Source organism: Centruroides vittatus, unplaced genomic scaffold (genome assembly GCF_030686945.1).
Source record: "Centruroides vittatus isolate TY-2023 unplaced genomic scaffold, ASM3068694v2 contig_364, whole genome shotgun sequence".
Classification (NCBI taxonomy): Eukaryota; Metazoa; Arthropoda; class Arachnida; order Scorpiones; family Buthidae; genus Centruroides; species Centruroides vittatus.
Window position 1 is genome coordinate 841,005 of NW_027122188.1, and position 21,768 is coordinate 862,772.

At 32.6% G+C, this 21,768-nt stretch overlaps 1 protein-coding gene across 1 annotated transcript; it reads right to left on the reverse strand.

The window, feature by feature from the left end:
• Positions 1 to 638: 638 nt before the first annotated feature.
• LOC136975173 (PH domain-containing protein DDB_G0274775-like) lies at positions 639 to 20,575 on the reverse strand. Its single transcript, XM_067270211.1, has 5 exons — positions 20,418 to 20,575; positions 20,271 to 20,354; positions 18,647 to 18,766; positions 4,784 to 4,896; positions 639 to 1,230 (listed from the first exon to the last, which is right to left on the reverse strand). Exons 1-5 carry the CDS (start codon positions 20,490 to 20,492, stop codon positions 663 to 665), a joined length of 960 nt encoding a protein of 319 aa, XP_067126312.1. The 5' UTR covers positions 20,493 to 20,575; the 3' UTR covers positions 639 to 662.
• Positions 20,576 to 21,768: the final 1,193 nt, after the last annotated feature.

Below are 21,768 nucleotides of genomic sequence, written 5' to 3' on the forward strand. Positions count from 1 at the left end.
GATGAACGGATTAAAAATATTAATATATGAGATTCCGACGAGAATGAAATTGTTCTTAACTATCAAGGTTTTTACAATGTAAAATCTTACATGGACATAATAATAAATTACAATTAAAATATTTTAAATAAAAGGTATAATTTTCCTTATTTACAAACATGTATGTATGTAAATTTTGTTTGTTTATCACATTTGTTTATAGTAGATCATATATTCTCTTCATAGCAGAATAACATAGCAGTTTAATGTAATTATTGTAAATTCATATTAAAGTTTTATTTTTCAAAAACATTAACTTTGTTTACATTATAAAGTTTATAATATTGCTTATTTTACTTTATTTCAAAAATGCAAATTAAATGATTTTAAATAACAATTTTATATGTAAGGCAAACAAAAACTTTTAAAATATTTTGTTTTCATAAAGACCAACCACTGCCGAATTATCGGGCTAGAAAATGGCTATAGTAATATTAATAATTTAAGATAATTTTTGGTACTAGAGCTAGGCCTAGCTCTAGTACCAAATAATTAGGCTAATTATTTTAAATTATTATCTTAAATTATTAATATTACTATAGCCATTTTCTAGCCCGATAATTCGGCAGTGGTTGGTCTTTATGTATAATGAGTTAGTTGTTGTTTATTTATATATTTTGTTTTCATTCTGTTATATTTAAATTATCATTACAGTATGTATTGTCTTCTTCTAATTTTTCATTTGAAGAAATTATGTTATTACTTTCCATATAATTAATAAAATGTGTTACACTAGTAAAGGCTGAAATAGCATCATTTTTAATAGAATTAAGGCATTCATTGGAACCAACTTCATCTAACGTTTCTTCAGCTGTTTCATAATTGGACTCTTCATTATATTCATCATTTGTGTCACTTTCATCTACTTGTGTTTCAAATTGTTCTTCCTTGACTTTGAAATATTCTTTTTGATGAATGGGAGTCTTCAACTCTAATCTTTTATCACATTCTGATATTAAATCTGGACAAAGCAAACCATTTTGGTGTTTTTCAGAATTGGAAACTGAACTTTCATCCTCAATAGAAAATTTATTTTTCATATCTTCATTTTCAGATAAATTTGTATGCATGATATTTTCACATTCTTTAATTTTAATGGAACTTTGATTTGGATTAGGATTAGTAGAATAGCTTGATTCTAGTTGTTTTGAATCATTTGGATCAATTTTTACATTATCAAACAAATTTGAACTGAAATATATATTTAAAAATTAATACTAAAGTAATAAAATATTTTCAAAATTTTATTTTAAGAATAATTTTTAAAAATTTCTGGAGCTAATAAATTAAACAAAATTAATATACACCCTAAAACATTGCAATTACTTCAGTTGTAAATCATTTCTGCTTTACCATTGTCAGTGAAAATTGAAGATATTTTTGTTGTTTGAAATTTAAAAATTCAGTTAGCAGTCTATCCATTACAATGGCTAAATTTTAAAATAGTTTTTAAAAAGTAACAATAACTGTCATTTTACCTAAACTTTTGAGACAGACCTTTCAATGACTCTTTTAAAATGCAGGAATATTTATTTATTTTGCATAGAAAGTTAATGGAGTCTAATAATGCACATGTAGGTGTTCTGAAATGTGATGAAACATTAATCAAGAGAAATTCTATGTAAAGAACTAAAATCTGATATTTTAATTTCCAACCTTAAATTTTTTTCTTTGTCTGTTTAGATATTGTTAATATTTTAAATTTTTATTTCAAAATCTTCTCATATATGATTTCTCAATCAAAAATAAATTTATGTTAAAAGTTTTTATCTTTAACACTGCCTCATTTGCCAATCAAAGCATTAGATGAAAAGGCTTTAGAAGCATTTTTATATTCAGAGAAATGAGTTTGAAAGGCTTTTTAAATAATTCTTTTAATGTGTTTTAACTTTCTAATTAGAAAAAAACTGTAGCTTGTTTAAGAATTTAATGCAAGAACTTGTAATATATTGGGTTGTTTGGAAAGTAATTTCATTTTTTTATTACTAGAGGAATTAGATGTATTTTTACCAGCCAATTTTATTTTAAACCACATTTTCATTATATACTTCGACAGCTGACATTTTAAGGCTTATTTGTAAAAAACTTTGTTTGATTCTGTACAATTGTTTTTTTTTCGGTGTCCTATCAAATATAGAAAATCAAAAGCATGATTTTCGGCATATTTTGCTTTTTTATTACCAAAAAATCAAAATGTTGTTCAAGCAAGAAAAAAATTGTGGTACATGTATGGAGAAGATGTGTTGAGAGAAAGACAATGCCAAAACTGGTTCACAAAATTTTGTTCTGGCAATTTCAATATTGAAGATGCACCACTCCTGGATGGCCAGTTGAAGCCAATGAAAACAAAGTAAAGGTACTGATTGGAGCAAACTGTTGAATAACAATACGTGAAATCACTAAGAGATTAAATTTGTTGAATTGAACCGTTTATGATTACTTGAAACAAATTGGTTTTGTTTCAAAGCTCGATATATGGGTTCCACATGTTCTTAAAGAAAGATGCTTTCTTTGGTGGGATTTTATGGAAATTTTTTTTTTTTAGCTTTTACCAGACAATTTCACAATTGATTCGAAAGTGTACTGCCATCGAGTAAACATATTGAGTAATATCTTCAAACAGAAAAGACCAGAATTGATCAACAAACAGTGTAGTGTTTTACCATGATAATGCCAAATTTCACACAAGTTTGATAACTCGTCAGAAACTGTTACAGCTTGGATGGGATGTACTACCACACCCACCATATTTGCCAGATCTGGAACTCTCAGAGTATTACTGGTTCCAGTCTTTACAAAATTTTTTAAACAGTAAAACATTTACTTCAAATGAGGATGTCAAAAATCACTTGGATCAGTTTTTTGTAAGCAAAGATCAAAACTTTTGTGAATGTGGAAGCATGCTACTACCAGGAAGATGGCAACAGGTATTTGACCAAAATGGTCAATATATAGTTCAATAAAATATTTATATATTATAAGAAAATTGTTTTTTTTCTTTTAAAAAAAACAAAATTACTTTCCAAACAACCCAATAGTTCTTTCACATAAAGTTTATCTTGATATTCTGAAATGTAATAAAAGGCTTTATTTGTGCTGAAATATGTTCCATTAACTTTTTCATTCAAATGAGATATATAAACTTGTATTTCATATGAAATATATAGCTTACATACATTTGATGATAATGTTTAAATAATAATTTATATCAATCTAAACTAAATTTTCAGGTTATAATGCTTATAATGTAATACATAATTCAATTGCAATAACCTGAACAAGTTAGTTTAAATCTAGAAATTGTTTAACCCAATTTGCTCTTCAAAAAAGCAATTGCTTATAATTTTAACCATCATCTTATTTGTTGTTTCAAAGAAACTTGCTAAAATTTAATTACTTGAAGATTTTAAAGAGTGTACATTTTAATTGTTTATATTTAAAATTACCATTATTTTAAGTGGACAACCCACAAGTTATCTGTGTTTAAAAGTCAGTTTTGAAAATAGATATAGTTATTTGCTGATTCTAATTTGCAATCATAAATTCATCAAACAATTTTTTCAGTTTAAATTTACCAAGAGTATCTTTAGAAAATGTAAAAAATCCTTTGTGTGCTAAAGACATACAGTATTTATCCACTGGTCTGATTTTTTAAAAATCACTAAAGGAACACATACGTGCCTCCTTATTCTACTTGGAATTTTTTCTTAAAAGCTAAGTTTCCAGTAATTTTCCCCCTCTCCATATAATGCCTTTTAGATAATTATTTAGAAACTGATTGTTGATTTTATTATTTGTTAGTTCGAAACAAATAAGAGTTGTCAATTGATTCTTGAATCCATGTCTTTGCTTATTGTGAATATTAAAATCTTTTTTACTTATTTTTTTTTAAGGTTATTAATAATTTAATAGTAAATGCTAAAATAATTAGCATTTACTATTAAATTATTATTACTATTATTATTATTATTATATATGCACATTTATTTATTTATTATTATTTGATAAATAAAACTAACAAAGTGAAATGATAAAAATAGCTGTTTCAAATATCCCTTTTTTTTCATTTCACTTATTTTATAATTATATCTATAATAAATTACTGACAAAAATAAAACAAACAAAGTGGGATATTGTTTAAGACAATATCTTCTAAACTGCATACTGTTGCATGTGTTCACCAGCCACTTCAGAGGTATTCAGTAATGTAAGTTATGTGTATGTTCTATTTCTGTTCTACCAATTTTTTGAGGGATACATGCTGGTGCATGGGGTTAGCCACATAAAATTATGGTAATTATAAATTATTATGTATTACTCTTGTTTGATATTAGAATTTTATTTGAAGTATTTTCAAATCACATTAATAGAGTTTAATATAATTAATGTACTATAAAATAGAATCAAAATATAGCTAAACTTTATAAAAACACTAAGTTAAATATTACATATATATTATTGTTGAGAGAGAGAGAGATTATAAAGTAAATAAAGTTTAGATATTTAATATCATATTAAATGATGTAATTAAGTGACTTCATTTAATATCATTTGATGCCATTTCATTTTAAATGATTTCAATTTTGCTATTTCAAATGATATCAAATGATTTTTACTAGAGATAATTTAAAAAATATTAAATTGAAAATTAAAACTAAGCTTATGAATGAATCATAAACTTTATCTAATTAAATTATGAACTATATTACACAGTATATCAATAATGATTGGTTAAGATTCTTACACATGTGGTGCAGTCAATTTTGTTGCTCCAAAAGGATCAGAAATATGTGGTGGTCTTACAGCATGTTGTAGTTCTTCTATCCATACTTCTCTAGTTTTACTATCACTTGCAGACTATATAAAATATTACAGAATTATTTTATATATAAAACTTTTATGTGAGAATAAATTTTTAATATGCTTTTTATCTGAAATAATTACCATAGTCATGATATGAAGTACAGTAAGACCCCGCTTAATGTGGGGGATGCTTTCCTAGACGACAAAGTGCTAAACAAAACAGCGTTAAACAAGATCATTTTAACATGAGTAAATAGGGATAGGGGAACACGCAACCAAAAATAAACAAATTTTACTTTAATTTTAAGTTATTTTTATATTAACTTGTATAATAATATATGTTAAATAACACACAAACATATGCACACAGAAATGTAAAGTTTATTTTTTGTGACGAAAGTCCTGGCTCTTCTGAAATTCTTGTTTTTTGCAATAGTCGTGTAGTTTCATTTGTCGCTTTTTTCCCTTAAGCAAATGTCAGTAGCAGGAGATTGCAACCAAAATGCCTCGTCTTGCTTTTGCACTCCTTTCAAAATCTGGATCATTTGCTACAATTTGATCAACAATTTCAGTTTTGTTACCAAATTTTTACTAAGGAAATCTGTAGAGAAATGTTTTTGTGTTCTTCGTTTTCAGAATCTCTATTTTCCAGTTCTACATGAATTCCTTGTTCTGCCAGTTCTTGAAGGTCATCACTGGTAAGGATCTCACCAGAAACTCATCAATAACTGCTCGTCAATAACTCTCACCAGAAACTGCAGCAACTTGTCAATAACTGCTCATCTACATCTAGTCCTGCTGTATCGATTAGGTTGACAATTTAGTCAACCTAACGATAAAATGATAGGCTCTTCTTGTTAGAATTCTTGGATACCTTCAGCCATAACGTCTTCCACACTTTGTTCATGCATTTATCAGTTAATTCTTGCCAAGCGAAGTCAATATTTCCTACAGCATCCATGATGTTATAGTTTTTCCAAAATTGCACAAAACAAATGTAGATTTAAGGAAAGTACAGTGCTACGACAAATTGGCACTTTTTGCTGATTGGTTCGTGTTCATAAATAATCATATTATATACGAATCAATGAAATGCAATAATTTAAATCAGTGTAAATTTTGAGCTTTTTTTTAAGGCTTCGAGCAAACCGCATTATATCGAATCAGCGTTAATCGAGGCAGTGTTAAGTAGGGTCTTACTGTACTGTATACATTATGATAATAGATTTGAAATATATTGCCTATATCAGTGATGACAAACCTTTTTCTGAAAGTGGGTCAAAATTGAATGTCAAAATTTAGTAACTTCAAATCATGGGTCATATATTTAATTTGAGTTATTAAAAAATAACAAATTCTTACAAATTTTATTTTATTAACTTTTCATCTCTGTCAGAAAAGTAACAATAAATTCTGTATAAGTGAAAAGAAAATAATAATGTGATTATAATAGAACCAAATATTTTGTTTAATGGAAAATCTGCTGTTTATTAGATATAATTTTTCTATCTGAGGTTCATAATTAGTAGCCTTTAAGATTTTTCATGATCTTGATTTCACACTGCATATAAAAGAAATATTTGATAGATTTTAGAATTTTGCATAATTTATAAAAACCCATTACTTCCTAAACATTTAATGCTGGTAAGTTGAAATTGTGCATGTCACTGTTAAACATGTTCATATTGTAGGAATTAAATTACCCACACACATATATTACTGATCATTAAAAGAAAAATAAAAATCTACTGGTTCAACAATAGGTAATTCTGAATGTCTAGCCATATAACAAAATGTAGTTATAATTTTATATTTCTTAATAATAACCAAAAGATAACATGTTTGCTTCAATGTAATTATTCCAAGCTTTAAGTTTGTCTGGTTTTCATTAAATATTTCTCTCAAAATTCAAATGTTATTGAATATATATCAAGTACCATTAGCAGTATTTATATCACAGTTACAGATCTGTCATGTTACAATATGTCTGAAAAATAATAGGACTTATTACACTGGTGTAGTATTACACTGTATAGCAAATAGAGGAGAACGGAAACTACACCAGTATAATAAGTCCTATTAATTGTGTAATAAGTTCTATTAATAAACGAAAGTCCAAAGTAGACAAGGATAAAAACAGAATTCAATAAAAGTAAAGACAGAGGCAAAAAGAATGTCTGAAATATCTTATATATAAAATTCTCATGTCACAATGTTAGTTACCTTACTCCTCTGAAACGGTTTTACCGATTTTTACCAAATTTCATATGCATATTCAGTAGGTCCGAGAATCGGCTACTATCTATTTTTCATATTCCTACACCATTTCCCCCTTTCAAAAATATATTTATATATGGATTAAGGCTTTTATGTCCAACAGATGGCGCTAACTTCCGACGACCTAAGTTTGCTTTTCTGTCAGGCATTATGCTTTTCTGTGAGAATGGACTGAAGCAGATCATTTTCTATCTATCTATATAAATAAAATATAACGTTCGTTTGTTCCTACCGATTCCTTTGAAATTTTGACACAACGTTGCATTCGAATACGCACGTGTTTTTATATAATATACATGTCGAAATTCTCCCCAGTGGGGGAGATGGACGGGATTAAGGCTTACCGTGAAGAACTCGGCTTCTATTATACTATTTTACATGCGGTTTTTTGCGTTTTTAATTGCGTTTTAATAGGTTACGTCAACAGAATATACACTAAAAAGGGATTTTTCGATATTCCCCAGCGGGAAAAGTGACGAGATTAAGGCTTACTGTGAAGAACTCTGCTTTTATTATACTATTTTAGATGCGTTTTTGATTGCGTTTTAATAGGGTACGTCAAGAGAATGTACACTAAGAAGGGATTTTTTGAAATTCCCCCACGGGGGAAGTGTTATACATTTATAATAGATACATTTTGAGCCACAACAACGCGTGGCCGGGTCAGCTAGAAATTACCTAGAAATAATTTATATGGCAAAACAACGTTTGCCGGGTCAGCTAGTAGTTTTTTTAAAACAATCATTTAGAGCATTCAATAAATATCATGTCAAATTTTCCTAAATTTAAATAGTTTCATTGTAAGAAATTTTTCCAATAAAGACAGTTTTTTTAAATTTAGGAAATAAAATGTTATATTTCAAATTACATTCAAATTACCATGATTTTGATAAACATTTTAATTTATATGCCTTCTGATCAGAAAGAAAATGAATTTTCAAATACATGTTATTTGTCAGTAAATATTCAGACTGATTTCATTTAAAATGTAAACATAAATATAGCTCATTTGAATTGCATGTCATATATAGTTTATTTGACTTTCATCTACCATATGAAGTATAAACTTTCTTGCTTAATTTCCTGTCTTGTTAATGAAGAGGCATCAGAACAGTTAGCACCTGATCAGACCAGTAAACTGTGATGAAGTTTCCTGTATCTATGCTAGCAGCATAGATGTTTATTATACACTTTCAGCAGTATTCAGAGACAACACTAGTGTGGGAACACCGGGAGGTAGGACGACGTCGCACCTCCTTCTTTCCAGCGAACAGGTCAGTAAGACCCACCCCACTGTCAAGGATGGCTAAATTTTTCACAATATCCCGACTTGTCGGGATCAGGTAATTAATCGTCAGGTCGAGTGGAGGAAGTGTGCGGGTTCGTCGATAAGGTCAAGGCGATATTCGAAATAACGGAGCCAGGATAAAGCAAATAACGATTTATTTGGATAGATAACCTAATACAGAGAATCTGCGCATCCTGTCCCTAATCGCGTGAGAGAGAGAGTTCACAATGGTTGGGGGAATCATACCTCGTCTTCTGAAGTAGTGACAATGATCGTATGACGGATCGTCGCTGGGAAGGCGGATCGGTCGTTCTTCAGCTCTGGCGGAGGGCGGAAGGATCGGGCTTGGCGGCTTGTAATCGGTGGCTCCAGCGTCTGCGGGGTTGACCTTTGATACGGTTTCGGTTTTGCCAAGACGTTCGTCGTCTTTGTACATTTAGCCACTCCGTTCTCAGATATCTCCCCCCTATTTATACTCCCGGTCTCATCTGCTACGATCACCAATCGTGACAGAGGGTGATGAGTCGAGCTCCGTGACTCAGAGGTGGGATCTGGAGAGGAGGGAAGCGTGTTTGACGGCAGAAGGCTGCACATCCTTTGAATCTTGATCGCTATCTCCGATTTTGATCGCTATCTCCCGAGGGGTTTGAACAATAAAATTTAAAACAGACTGGGCGGTTTTTGCCGGCCTCACATTATATCGGGCTTTCTAAATCGAACTAGTCCTAAACGGGACCAGTTTGATTTTATTTAACGGGTTGGGGGTTTATATTGAGGGTTACTCTCTCTCTGATAGCCGATACTGTCTTGGTATCCAAAAATATAAATTAAAATACAAGTAATGGCAATAAGTTCATGGTTATAGGTAGAGGTATGATAACATATAGGTAAAGTGGGGGTTACTACTCTCTCTCTCTGGAAAATTGATCTAAAATTCAAAGGGGGATATGCGCGGATTGGAAAGGGTGTTGATTTTTGGTTAAAAGAGACCAGGTTACTCTACAAGGACCACTCTAATACAATACATATGGATGGCTAGTACAATACATATACAAATGGCTACATATGGTTAGCATCCGAATATAGTAACATAAGCAAGATAAGCAATTACGATCGCGTTCGGCGATTTTGTCAGGACCGGCGTGAGCGGTTCTGGGCTTCGGAAGTCGTGCCGGAGTCCCGGAAAAGGGGGACTCGCGCTGCATGTGTCGGCGCTGAGTTTTGATAATGTAAGTCTGTAAAAGTGTCTTCATCCGTGAGAGCTAGCCGTAGATCCGCGGGACATTGGTGTCCCAGCGGTAAGACTATGGTGACCGGGGTTGAGTTCTTTTTCCGTTGCGATTTCACAAAGCTTAGGGCAGCTCGAAGGGCTGCTGAATCAACCTCGGGTCGTTCGGTTACAGCGGGCGGGGAAGGCGTGTCTTCGGGCTCACTCCAGTTGGCCGTGGAGGTCATCTGCAAGGGGTTAGTCAGCGTTAATTTGTAAGAAGAACTTAAAATTGTCGCGGTTGCAGAAGGAATGGACGACTGCGGCGGGGAGTTCGAGAGGTGGATGGGAGTTAGGAAGAGGGATATTGCCTAATGTGGGACCCGAAGGGACGGACCATTGTAACCAATACCGTCCCTGTCGGAACGCAAGGAAGTAAGAAAAGGAAGTAGAGGAGGTGGGGTCGGGAGGATGGGTGGGTAGTCGGAGAACCTCGATGCGGTAAAGCGGAATCTCCGTCCGACGTCAGATGACTCGAATTAAGAAATGGTGATCATAGCATGAGAGAATAGAGGCCCACATTGTTGGTTCTGGTTGGCCAGAGGCAATCCCCGTGAAAAGGAGGGTAGATCGCAAATAAAGACGGGCAAGGGGGTGTCGTTGCTGAAGGTGTGTGAGAAGAGTGGTACGATCCCCCTCCCAGGAGCAGCGAGATTCAGGGAAAGGACATGCCACAGGTTTAAAATGACAGGCTTTTTGGTGTTCTTCCCTCTGATGGAGGGGGGTTCGGAAGGGGCAACCGTGAGTTTTATACGGACAGGCAAATAGCAAAGAGGAAGCCAGTTGCTCCACAACGAGGCTCCGTATGTGACCTAACGGTTCCCGACATGTATGACAATGTTCGATACGAGGCCGACAGCTGGAACAGACAATGTGTCCATTAGAACACTGGAACACTGGCGGTTGGGCCAGGTCGTAGCAGATCGGGCACGTCACCAGGGCCGTAACGGCGTCCTCCTGTCTGATAGTGGCCATCGGTCTGAAAGGGAAAGAGGATATTGAGATATTCGACCGTGGAGTGAGGGGTAGTTGGTAAATTCTAGCACTAATGGGAAACAGTGGATATATGGGAAAAATTGGGTACACTCTAAGCGGTCACACCCAGTCTATGCTCACCGGACTACTCGAACAGTTAATAGGAGAAAGCAACGGGTGTTGGTCTCTGCGGAGCGGGATTAGAGGAGTTCGGTCCCTCAGCTGGCGGAATTTGTTCTGGGTCCAGATTCGAAGCTAGATTGTCTAATTGTACTTCTTGGAGGAGGTGATTTGCCGGATTAGGGTTTTGTTCGCGGGAGTTGGATAGACAGCATCGGCGGCGCGGTAGATAATAGCGACAACCAGATATAATGCCAATGGGAAGAAGAGCAATCAGTAAACAACTCCTCCAAGAAGTACAATTAGACAATCTAGCTTCGAATCTGGACCCAGAACAAATTCCGCCCGCTGAGGGACCGAACTTCTCTGATCCCGCTACGGATATTGCCTTTTCTTATCGATTACCCCACTCCTGACACCAATTTGTGGGAATGCCGGGAGGTAGGATGACGTCGCACCTCCTTCTTTCCTGCGAACAGGTCGGTAAGACCCACCCCACTGTCAAGGATGGCTAAATTTTTCACGATATCCCGACTTGTTGGGATCGGGTAATTAATCGTCAGGTCAAGTGGAAGAAGTGTGAGGGTTCGTCGATAAAGTCAAGGCGATATTCGAAATAACGAAGCCAGAATAAAGCAAATAACGATTTATTTGGATAGATAACCTAATACAGAGAATCTGCGCATCTTGTCCCTAATCGCGTGAGAGAGAGAGAGAGAGTTCACAATGGTTGGGGGAATCATACCTCGTCTTCTGAAGTAGTGACAATGATCGTATGACGGATCGTTGCTGGGAAGGCGGATCGGTCGTTCTTTGGCTCTGGCGGAGGGCGGAAGGATCGGGCTTGGCGGCTTGTAATCAGCAGCTCCGGCATCTGCGGGGTTGACCTTTGATACGGTTTCGGTTTTGCCGAGACGTTTGTCGTCTTCGTACGTTCAGCCACCCCGTTCTCAGATATCTCCCCCCTATTTATACTCCCGGTCTCATCCGCTACGATCACCAATCACGACAGAGGGTGATGAGTTGAGCTCCGTGACTCAGAGGTGGGATCCAGAGAGGAGGGAAGCGTGTTTGACGGGCGGAAGGCTGCACATCCTTTGAATCTTGATCGCTATCTCCGATTTTGATCGCTATCTCCCAAGGGGTTTTAACAATAAAATTTAAAACGGACTGGCCAGTTTTTGCCGGTCCTCACACTAACCTGCACATTTGTATTTGTATCACGTTCACTAGGCTTTAGCTATGCCTTACACAACAGTATGAAAAATTATACAAAAAAATCTTGTATTTTTATTCATACAAGATAACCCACAATCAAGAATTGAAGGGCCAATTTTCCCAAGTTCATTTTTATGATTTCTGCAATAAACAATCTTACATAAACCACAGTTTTTGGCAGTCACTATAGTAACTTAGTGGTTTCTTGACCAGAAAACATTTTCTTACATTTAACACTTTTCTGTGGCAGTCATACATACATGCATACATATTTCATTTCAAAAAGTCACTAAGCCCATTTTTATCCTTTGTATACCAAATGAATACTACAAGATGTTACTCACAAAAAATCCTTTAACTGGTGCATAACAAACTTATCAAGCACTACAAAACGTTTGTAGTGCTTGATAAGTTTGTTACACACTGGTTAAAGGTTTTTTGTGAGTAACATCTTGTAGTATACACCCTGGTGTGCGGTTGTTCTTTATCAAATGAATACTTTCAGTTTCAAAAAATATAAGACAAAGGTATCTTCTACAGGGGTTCATAAAGTTTGTTGAGTTTTAGAAATTTATTGTGACAATATGATGAGAGCTACTGAGAGTGTACATACTGTACATATGCCACAGTTAGGTTGACTCACAAAGTTGTTCTCCCATTCATTACTTGCACACCATTGTGTCATTGCTCACAATTAAAAATGGTGTCTGTGCAGGAGACTATGTGCACTATTGTATCACAATAGTGAGAATACAATAATGGTTTGACGTCACATCATATGACAGTATGGACAAACACCACTATTCCCCAGGACATAAAAGCCTGGTATGCAAAGTTCAAAGACACAGGAAGTGTTGTCAACAGCCCACATAAAAATATGGAGACTGCATTGCCTAGATGTGCTACAGGGACAAAAAGTGCATATATGGAGGAGTACTGATATACTGACTACAACTGATTTTGTTGTCTACCTTTTGAGTTTTGATGCAGGAACTGTGTCTATACGTTTCACATTTTTAAAAATAAATTTCTAAAATTCAACATGGACTTTACGGAAACCCTATAAATGTTATACATTCTGAATTTTTATCTGTGCTGATTTAAAATCTACAATGGAATTGTTTAAGAGCAAGACATTTCAAATCTCTAACTTCAATTAGCTTGATAACAGAAACATATGGCTTGCAATTAAATTAATGATATTTTTGAAATTAGACCCTTCAATTGGTTTTTAGTAATATTTGGCTGGTTTTACCATTAGACAAACCTAAGTGATTGCCTAGGGGCACCAGCTGTACTCATAAACAAAGAAAAGATAGATAATGTATACGACCACCTAAATTTTCTTTGCCTAGGAGCATCAGGTACTCTTGCATCAGCCCTGGTAATATTGAAAAGTGAAAATATTTGCCACATTTGTAGCTCAGATGATGGTTGATGTATGATCCCAACAAATTCTGTGCAGTGATTAGGCTCATTTTCATTTTCATGGTGATACGAACACACACAACTGCCATATTTGATCTGCCAAAAATTTACCAATTTTGCAAAGATAATAGTGTGGTATGGTTTCACAGCATCCTTTATCATTGATCCTTATTTATTTGAAGAAAACTCTATCTGGACCAGTGATGTGTTTTGTTAATGCCGCTAGGTATGGAAATATGCTCCAATACTTTGTCATTCCAGCACTGCAACAGAGAAATTGTCTAAACACCACAATCTCTATCAGTGGCACCCACAGACTATAAAAAAAGGGCATCATACATACGTTATGCAAGAAGATATCTGTATATATATTTACAAGTATCCCTTGATTAACGCTGTTAATTAATCCTATTGCGCTACAGATGCTACTGTGTATATCACAATCTCTTTAATCAAATAGTGCTACCTTGATACATGATTGAACAATCACAACTCGCTAGAACAAATTTTTGGTTAATAACAAATATTTTAATTTTGTCATCGGTAAAAAGTTGCGTGTGATGAAAATGAGTAACTAATCTGTATTTATAAATAAGAACGTTTGTTCGCTATACACTCGTAGTCCGTTCGATCAATCAATTGCTACGAAACTCGGCAGTTCCGTTAATATTTTACTAACTTAGATAACGACGTACATACCACCCCAAAATATTTATTGGATTTCTATATATAAATTAATTTCTGTCTATATTGGATTTGCTGGATTTACATGTAGCGCCATCTATTGGTAAAAGATTTAAAATAAACTAAATATAATTCATACAAAAAAGGATATAATTTTTTAAAAAAGTAAAACAAATATTTTATTCGCTTAATTACTCCATAGTGCGAAGTAGACTCGCTATATTAATACTTTGATGAGTAGCACGTAGCACTAATCTGCATGGAGTCGAATCTGTTACACTGGTAATTTGTGGTGGGTTCACTTTGTCGCCAACGTCTGGCCACGTGAAGTTTTCAGGGTTTTCTTCAGGTTAGTAACACGTAAACTAGGGCTAATATTCCATAAAACTCTTTCCGGTAGGCATTCCGTCGGCAGATCATCCACGTCACGTAGCTATAACCAAATACACCAAACTAATCGTTATCATTTTTCTATAAACTCGCTGTTTACGAGAAAAAGTTCCCAGGTAGTTATAGGCATTCTGATAATGTTCTTAAAACTCGTTTTACTACATATATTTTTGAAATTTACGATTAATAACTCCGGATATAACAATTACTGCGAGTGGTACTTTATAAACCCGGACGTAACAAGCTAGTTTAAAAGTAAATGAAACCTTAGAGCTCCCTTGGGATTAAGAAAAGGGCAACCCGACGATAGGAAATGTTCATTTAATTTACAGTTAATTCATAAATGAATTCGTCATTTAATTTCATTGAATTGCAGTGGGGTGCCGTGACATTTGATGATAGGGAAGCTGTTTCTGTAAGAAGCCGACTTCCAGGGGCAATCAGTTAATTGCGCGTCAGTGATGGTCTAGGACAGTGGTTCTTAACCTTTTTATACTCGCAGCCCACCAAATATTTCATAATTTTTTGTGACCCTCATTTTTTAAAATAATAATTTATATTTGATAATTTATCTATAATAAATTGATTTTTTTATCATTGCTTTATTTTTTTTATAAAATATATGTAAATCATAACTTTATTATTTCATTTTCTATTTAAATAACATTCAAACTTCACAATTAAACATAAAAACTTATTTATTTTTAACAAAAAATAAAATAAACAATTAAAAATTCATAGAAAAAACAAAAAATATTCGAAAATAATTTAACGAGATTTCTTGTGATTTTGTAATTCCTTGAACTTCTATTCTTACGAACCCATATTTGATATAATCACGATCGTATTTTCTAATTTTAATGTTACTTAATTTTATACCTTTAGTTTAGGACTTGTGGGTTTTTTTTCCGTTGCGTTTTTCACTGTATCATGGTTGGAACATTCACTAGTATTTTCTTCAGTATATTTTCTTTTTGAAGGTCCCGGTCCGTGATTACTTACATTAAAAAAATTTTCTAATGTTCCTTTCTGTTTTTTGCTCATTTTTGTGGGTTAATTATAAATAATTAAAACTAAACACACAATATAAGAAAGAAATGCACTATTATTAGATCCAAAGCCAATGCTAAAACTAAACTAAAACACCCACAACTTGCGTAAAGATTTTGCATAACTTTTGCAATAATATTTAAATTTTCTAACCCTACTACTAAGCCTACTATTTTTGCATAATTATTTTTAAAATTCCAAGCAGTAATAGTTTCTTAGAATTAATTTGGAATAAAAGAAGTAAATACTGCGGTGTAAGTAGCATATTTGCATTTATTTCTTCTGAACTAACAAAGTTGTATGTAGGAAGAAATAAAAAACAAATAAAAAAAACTAAATAGGAAAACTTTATCTTTCTTATTTCACTTTTCAATACGATATTCGGTTATACATCAATTTTCTTTTTATTATATTCCAAAGGAAATTTTGCATAATTTGGCGGCCCCCGGAAAACTTTTTATGGGGCCCCCTGGGGGTCCATAAGAAGTGGTTAAGAATCACTGGTCTAGGGTCCATTCGTATTCATTTGTTCGATAAGCCAGTAAAAACTGTAGACTTCTCTAAAAGTATTTTTAATATCACAATTACATTCTGAATCGCTAGCCACGATATAAGGGACTAAAATTAAAGATAAATTATAAAAACTTACTCGGTGAAATAAAATTGCGATGGATATACATACCTGGTACAATATATTGTTCAATTGTATTAATATACTTTTAAAAAAAATTATAATTAAAATATAGCTTTGTAAAGAAACGTACATAAAAATAACATAAAATATTCTTTACTTTTTAAATTTTAAAACAATAGCTCGATACGAGTAGCTAATGGATGGAATCAGAGACGGTCCAGGTAGGTATGTAGTGTGTGCGTGCCAAATCCGAAGGTGCCGATACCGGTCAATGTCAAATGCCTCTTTTGTCGCATCACTAGTATATCTGAAAGGACGCCACAGGGCTGTTGTAAATTTTAAACGTTTCTCACCATAGCTGTAAAAATCTAACTATGTTAAACTTAATAGTCATTTGTTTTCTAACTAATTCGTTTTAATACCAGGTGTACACGGAAATCAGTTCCCCACTGTACTGAGCGAGTGATTCGTTCGGTCAAGCTTTTGTTTAAGTAAAATTCTGGCTCTTTCAACAGGGTTTTATTTATGTCTCCATTCCCTGATCTCTTAATTATTTAATTACTTCTTAAGTAGAAATAAGTCGAAACCAGTTACTTTGTACCTGAATATTTGTAGTCTTGGGAAAAAAGTGGAAAGAAATTTTTATGACAACGGATACTTAGATCGTAAATTTAAGGAAAATAAATTCTAGAGCTTTTTTGTACCTTGTGCGTTTCATTCATTAAATTTGGTTGTAAATGATGATGCCAAAGTAACAGTTAAAACGTGTACAATTCTTGTACAATGTTAAAAAATTATCTGCATCCGCTTACAGATAGAACATACTAAATCGTAATATCACCGGTTTAACATTGAAATCCGTAAGTAATATAAGATGGGAGAGCAGGATAAATACCGGTATATCAAATATTTTAATGGATTTTTTAAAACTCCTGTCAACTATACAGAACTATCATAAAAACATGCCAGTAAACTTCTGTCGGTTGGGTTAAGTTATAAATCTAGTCTAGGGTGGGCAACCTTTTTTATAACATGGACCAGAATAAATTTTACGTTTTTTCCACGGGCCATAGTAGTTAATTGACGATTTTTGTGACTTGTAATTTTTTTAGTCTGCAAATATGAAATAAATAAATAAAAAGTTAATTACTACATTTATTTCTCTTATCGTTTTCGAAAATTACAAAGAATTGGAAAAATAACTATTAATTAGTTATTTTTCCAATTTAATAATCTATTTAAAATCTCGCGGACCGGATAGAAACTTTTCGCCAGCCGTAGCTGGCCCGCGGGCCGGGGGTTGCCCGCCGTTGATCTAGTCTGCCCATGATTCACATAATCGGGCGAGGGTGGCCGAATATCTAGCAGGCGGCTAACAGCCCACAACCGCTCCGGGATATAAAGTTGGACGCTTTACGCGTGTGTCGCTTCTACCAGCTAAACCGTGACGTTGGTGCTCTGTAAAGCGCATGCGCCAATGCCTATAATCTGGCTGCTTGGAAGTTGACAGGCAGGCGGCTAACAGTTCAGAACCGGTCCGGGATATAAAATTAGAAGCTTTACGCGTGTGTTGCTTCTACCAGCTAAACCGGGTGAGGTTGGTGCACTGTAAACCGCATGTGCTAATGCCTATATAATCTGGCTGATTGGAAACTGACCCGGTTTCGACATTCCTTCTGCCACCGAATTATTCGAATATACAATAGCAATCTTATCGTTTTTTTCACATGTAGTATAGAAATTTGTAAAAGATACATAATGCAGTTATAATAAAATATTAATTTTAATTAATTCAAAGTACGTTAAAATATGAAAATTTATATTTTATAAAATACAAGGGAAGGTCATTGAAAGGTGGAAGCGGCGCTTCCATCGCTTCCAATGACGACACGCCACTGTTGAATTGATTTAATTTGGGTTGGTCGTTTTGAATTCCTTAATTAATTTGACATAATGCATATGCAAAGTAAACTATACCTTTAATACGTTTTATCAGAACAACAAAATTATTGTCTTATTAAATAATTTTCATTAATGATAAAAGAAATGTTTTAATAATTCATAGTTATCGATAGTTCTTGGTGTAAAACAGGAAATTATTATTGAATGTTCTTAGAATCAGAGTTAGAAATAGAAATATTATCTTGCATCCTTACTGATAAATGTTCGGTTTCCATTATTTAAGTCATGTTTTTTAGCACTGCTCCAATAGAGATGTTAAAAAAGATAGATTTTAACATATAAATATTAATGAAACACACCTTAAAATTTCAGCATCGAAATTAACATTTTCCAAGTAGAACAATCTTGTTCCGATTGTAGTAATCTGGTGAAGGCCTTTCAAGGTGTTAGTTGCAAATAAAATGTTTTGCATTGCTGGAATTTTAAGCTGTGAGTCGTTAATATTTCGTTCAGTTTTATTGCACTTATAAATATTAATATTTAATTTCAAACTAATGCAGAAAATTCTTACTAGATAAATAATTTGACTACGAGTAACTATTTCGAACGGATAACCATGATGTAACTTAGCTGGAATTCTAATTGTCTGCACTCTGGAAAAATCAATCATTCCTTTACAAACACCCAATGCCTGGAAAATATAAATATTTAAAATTAACATTCCAGTTCAAGTAAAATAAAGTTTATAGAAAAAGTTTCAAATATAAACGCCAGTTAATTCAACAGTAAACAATAATTACTATGTTCATTTTTGTAGATGACAATTTCGTTTTATGAGTTAAGTTATTAATAAGAAAACCTTTTCTGTAGGAAAGTAACTTAAATAATTTTGTATCCCTAAAAAATAGATAATTTATATATATATATATATATATATCTTATCACAAGAAAATGCAGCATAATACGAAACAATATTTACATTTCTGTTGCATCTGAATATAGTTAATTAATAATTCTTACGGGCAGTAAAAAAATTTGAATGAATAATGAATTGGTCCGGGAAGTTATCCTTATAAATTTTATAATTGTACTCTATAAGACCTTGTTATATGTGTTGTGGGTGATGTGATAATTATAAATTTCTAGTAAATCTAAACACTAAATGGAATTTCGAAATAGCCGTACAATTGAGAGAATGTATGACAAAAATAATATAAAAATGGATAGAAGATTATTTTGAATTACCAGTGAATTAATTACGAATGTAATATTTAAATGATATTTTTCATCGTTCAGTTTTTCATTTTTCTCTGCGGTAGACTGGAAACTTGCTGTATTCCGTAGGTTGTCCGCCCGTACTGTAATGTATAATGTCTTGGTCGGAGCAACGCTTTGTGAAGTAGCCAATGCTGGACATTTGGGTAATATAATTTTTCGTTATTAAAACAAATATCTATGAATTAAACTAAGTTTATTAATTTCCTGCTTTTGATTTATGTTGAACAGTTAACAATTATAGTAAAAATCTTTCGATGATTTTTGGAATAGGCCTACTCTTTATGAGTGTAGGATGTCTGAAATTTCACTTTTTTTCTGTTTAAAATCTTAATTTACATTCATTACTGTCAAAGAGATCTATTCTACGTTATTTGTAAAGTATTAGAAATAAATGATCTAAAATCATCGTAGCACATTCATTAATGTTCAATATTTATTTATAAGATGCAGGTAGCTAAAACTTTTCAGTTTTCTATCTTCATCATTAGTTTATCTTGCAATTAAAAAACGAGTAAACCTAATTTAATATAATTACATAAGGCTAAAAAGACTCAAATATATTTGAATCCTTTTAATTCAGATAATGACAATTAAATGTAGACGAAGAATTGTTAAATCAATAGCTATTATCAAATAAGTACAGATACATATACATACAGTACTAACAAATGTTCAATACAGTAGAAACAACACTATTTAAAAAAGTACAGATAACCTTTAGAATAAATATAACTTATAAAATCATCAGTTATTCTATTTGTTTTAGGGAAAGTTAAAAAAATTGTTCGATTGTTAGTAGTACAATTTAGTTTTAGTATATTAAAATTAGTTTATTTTACAATTTATAAGCTGTACAATAATAGAAGAAACATAAAAGTAATTTGAAGGTATGAAGTAAAAATAATCTTATAGCTTACCTCATAATTATCCTTTGATTTAAAATATAGCAGCGATCTTCCATCCAAAACGAACCAATATTTTTTCCACAAACATTTTAAATTCTAATGGAAACAGTCGTCGATTAAAGATGGTTTTCTAAACTTGAAAATGCTTTTTGTACTTACGAATTTTCCTCTTTTTTCTAAGTATCCTTCAACTTTTGGCAAGCCAGAGATTGAAGTTCTGCATCTTACTTCCATTTTGATTTTCGAAAATAGTTTAGAGTTGGCAAATTTGGCAGAATATGCACAGGATGTATTTCCTGCAAAAACTTCACGGAAATGGGCTTTCCCGACGTTTCCTCGTCTGAAAGATAAAAAATTTATATTTTAATTTATATATTAAAATGACTAAACTTTGGCAAGTTTTAATACTAATGATTATATTGTTTATTAAATTCAAATCCGGATATATATATTAAAAAAAACTGAATTTATACATACTTGGTACTTATTGATAACAAATTGATATTTCCTGCCTGATACTTTCGTTTTCAATATTTAAATATTATAAATGTAATTATCACAAACTTTAATCGAAATGATACGGGAAGGCGTTGATACGTGTTTAGGATTTCATTAATTAAAAAGATACTTTCCATTTTTTCTTTATTCGCTAGTTAACAATATTCTAATTTATTGGATATAAATAAGTGACTTTTAACTTCATTAATTTTTATATAAAATTTCCATTGAGGAAATGAAGGGAACAAGTTAGGATTACAAAAAGGTTATAATTTTTCAAATGAGTTTGACTTATTCCTCAAATTATATTGAGGAAAAACCAAACCAGTCTGGAAATTCAGATCCTTATTGTTAATAGAGACTAAAGCAATTCTTTCCGTTTTATCTAGGAAACGTACAGTACAAACACCAGCAGAGCTAATTATTTGGATGCTTTTTACAATAGCAATTATACAGTGCATTATTGCAAGAATACATGTAATGGTGAATAATTTTACACCATTACATGTATTCTTGCAATCATGCACTGTATAATTGCTATTAAATTATAAGATTTGAATTTCCTGTTTGTAACTCCCGGATATGAACTAAGTACGTATAAGTACACGTCATTTCAAAAACGTTTCATTGGCCAAATACTGATTTATTTTTCGATAGGCTGCTATAATAACTTGATGTAATACATCTTTTATTACATTATCTCATGCAAGATAAAGAAATATACCGGGTATTGTTTTACTAAAAATGAACAGTTTGCTGGAATAATTGATTTTTTTGTCATATTTCAATATTATTTCGAACTAATTGTTTTTTATAGTACGAGGGTTGATCAGCAAAAAAGGTTACATACTCAATCATAAAAAAGAAACATGTCTCAGATAATAAATGAATATAAGATGTTACTTATGTATGCATTTCTTTTCGAAGGGTGGTAGTCCTGTATTAGCGGTAGTAATAAGTTCTGTTGTATACAGAACAGAATAGAACGATTAAGCCAACTTTACAGGGTTGT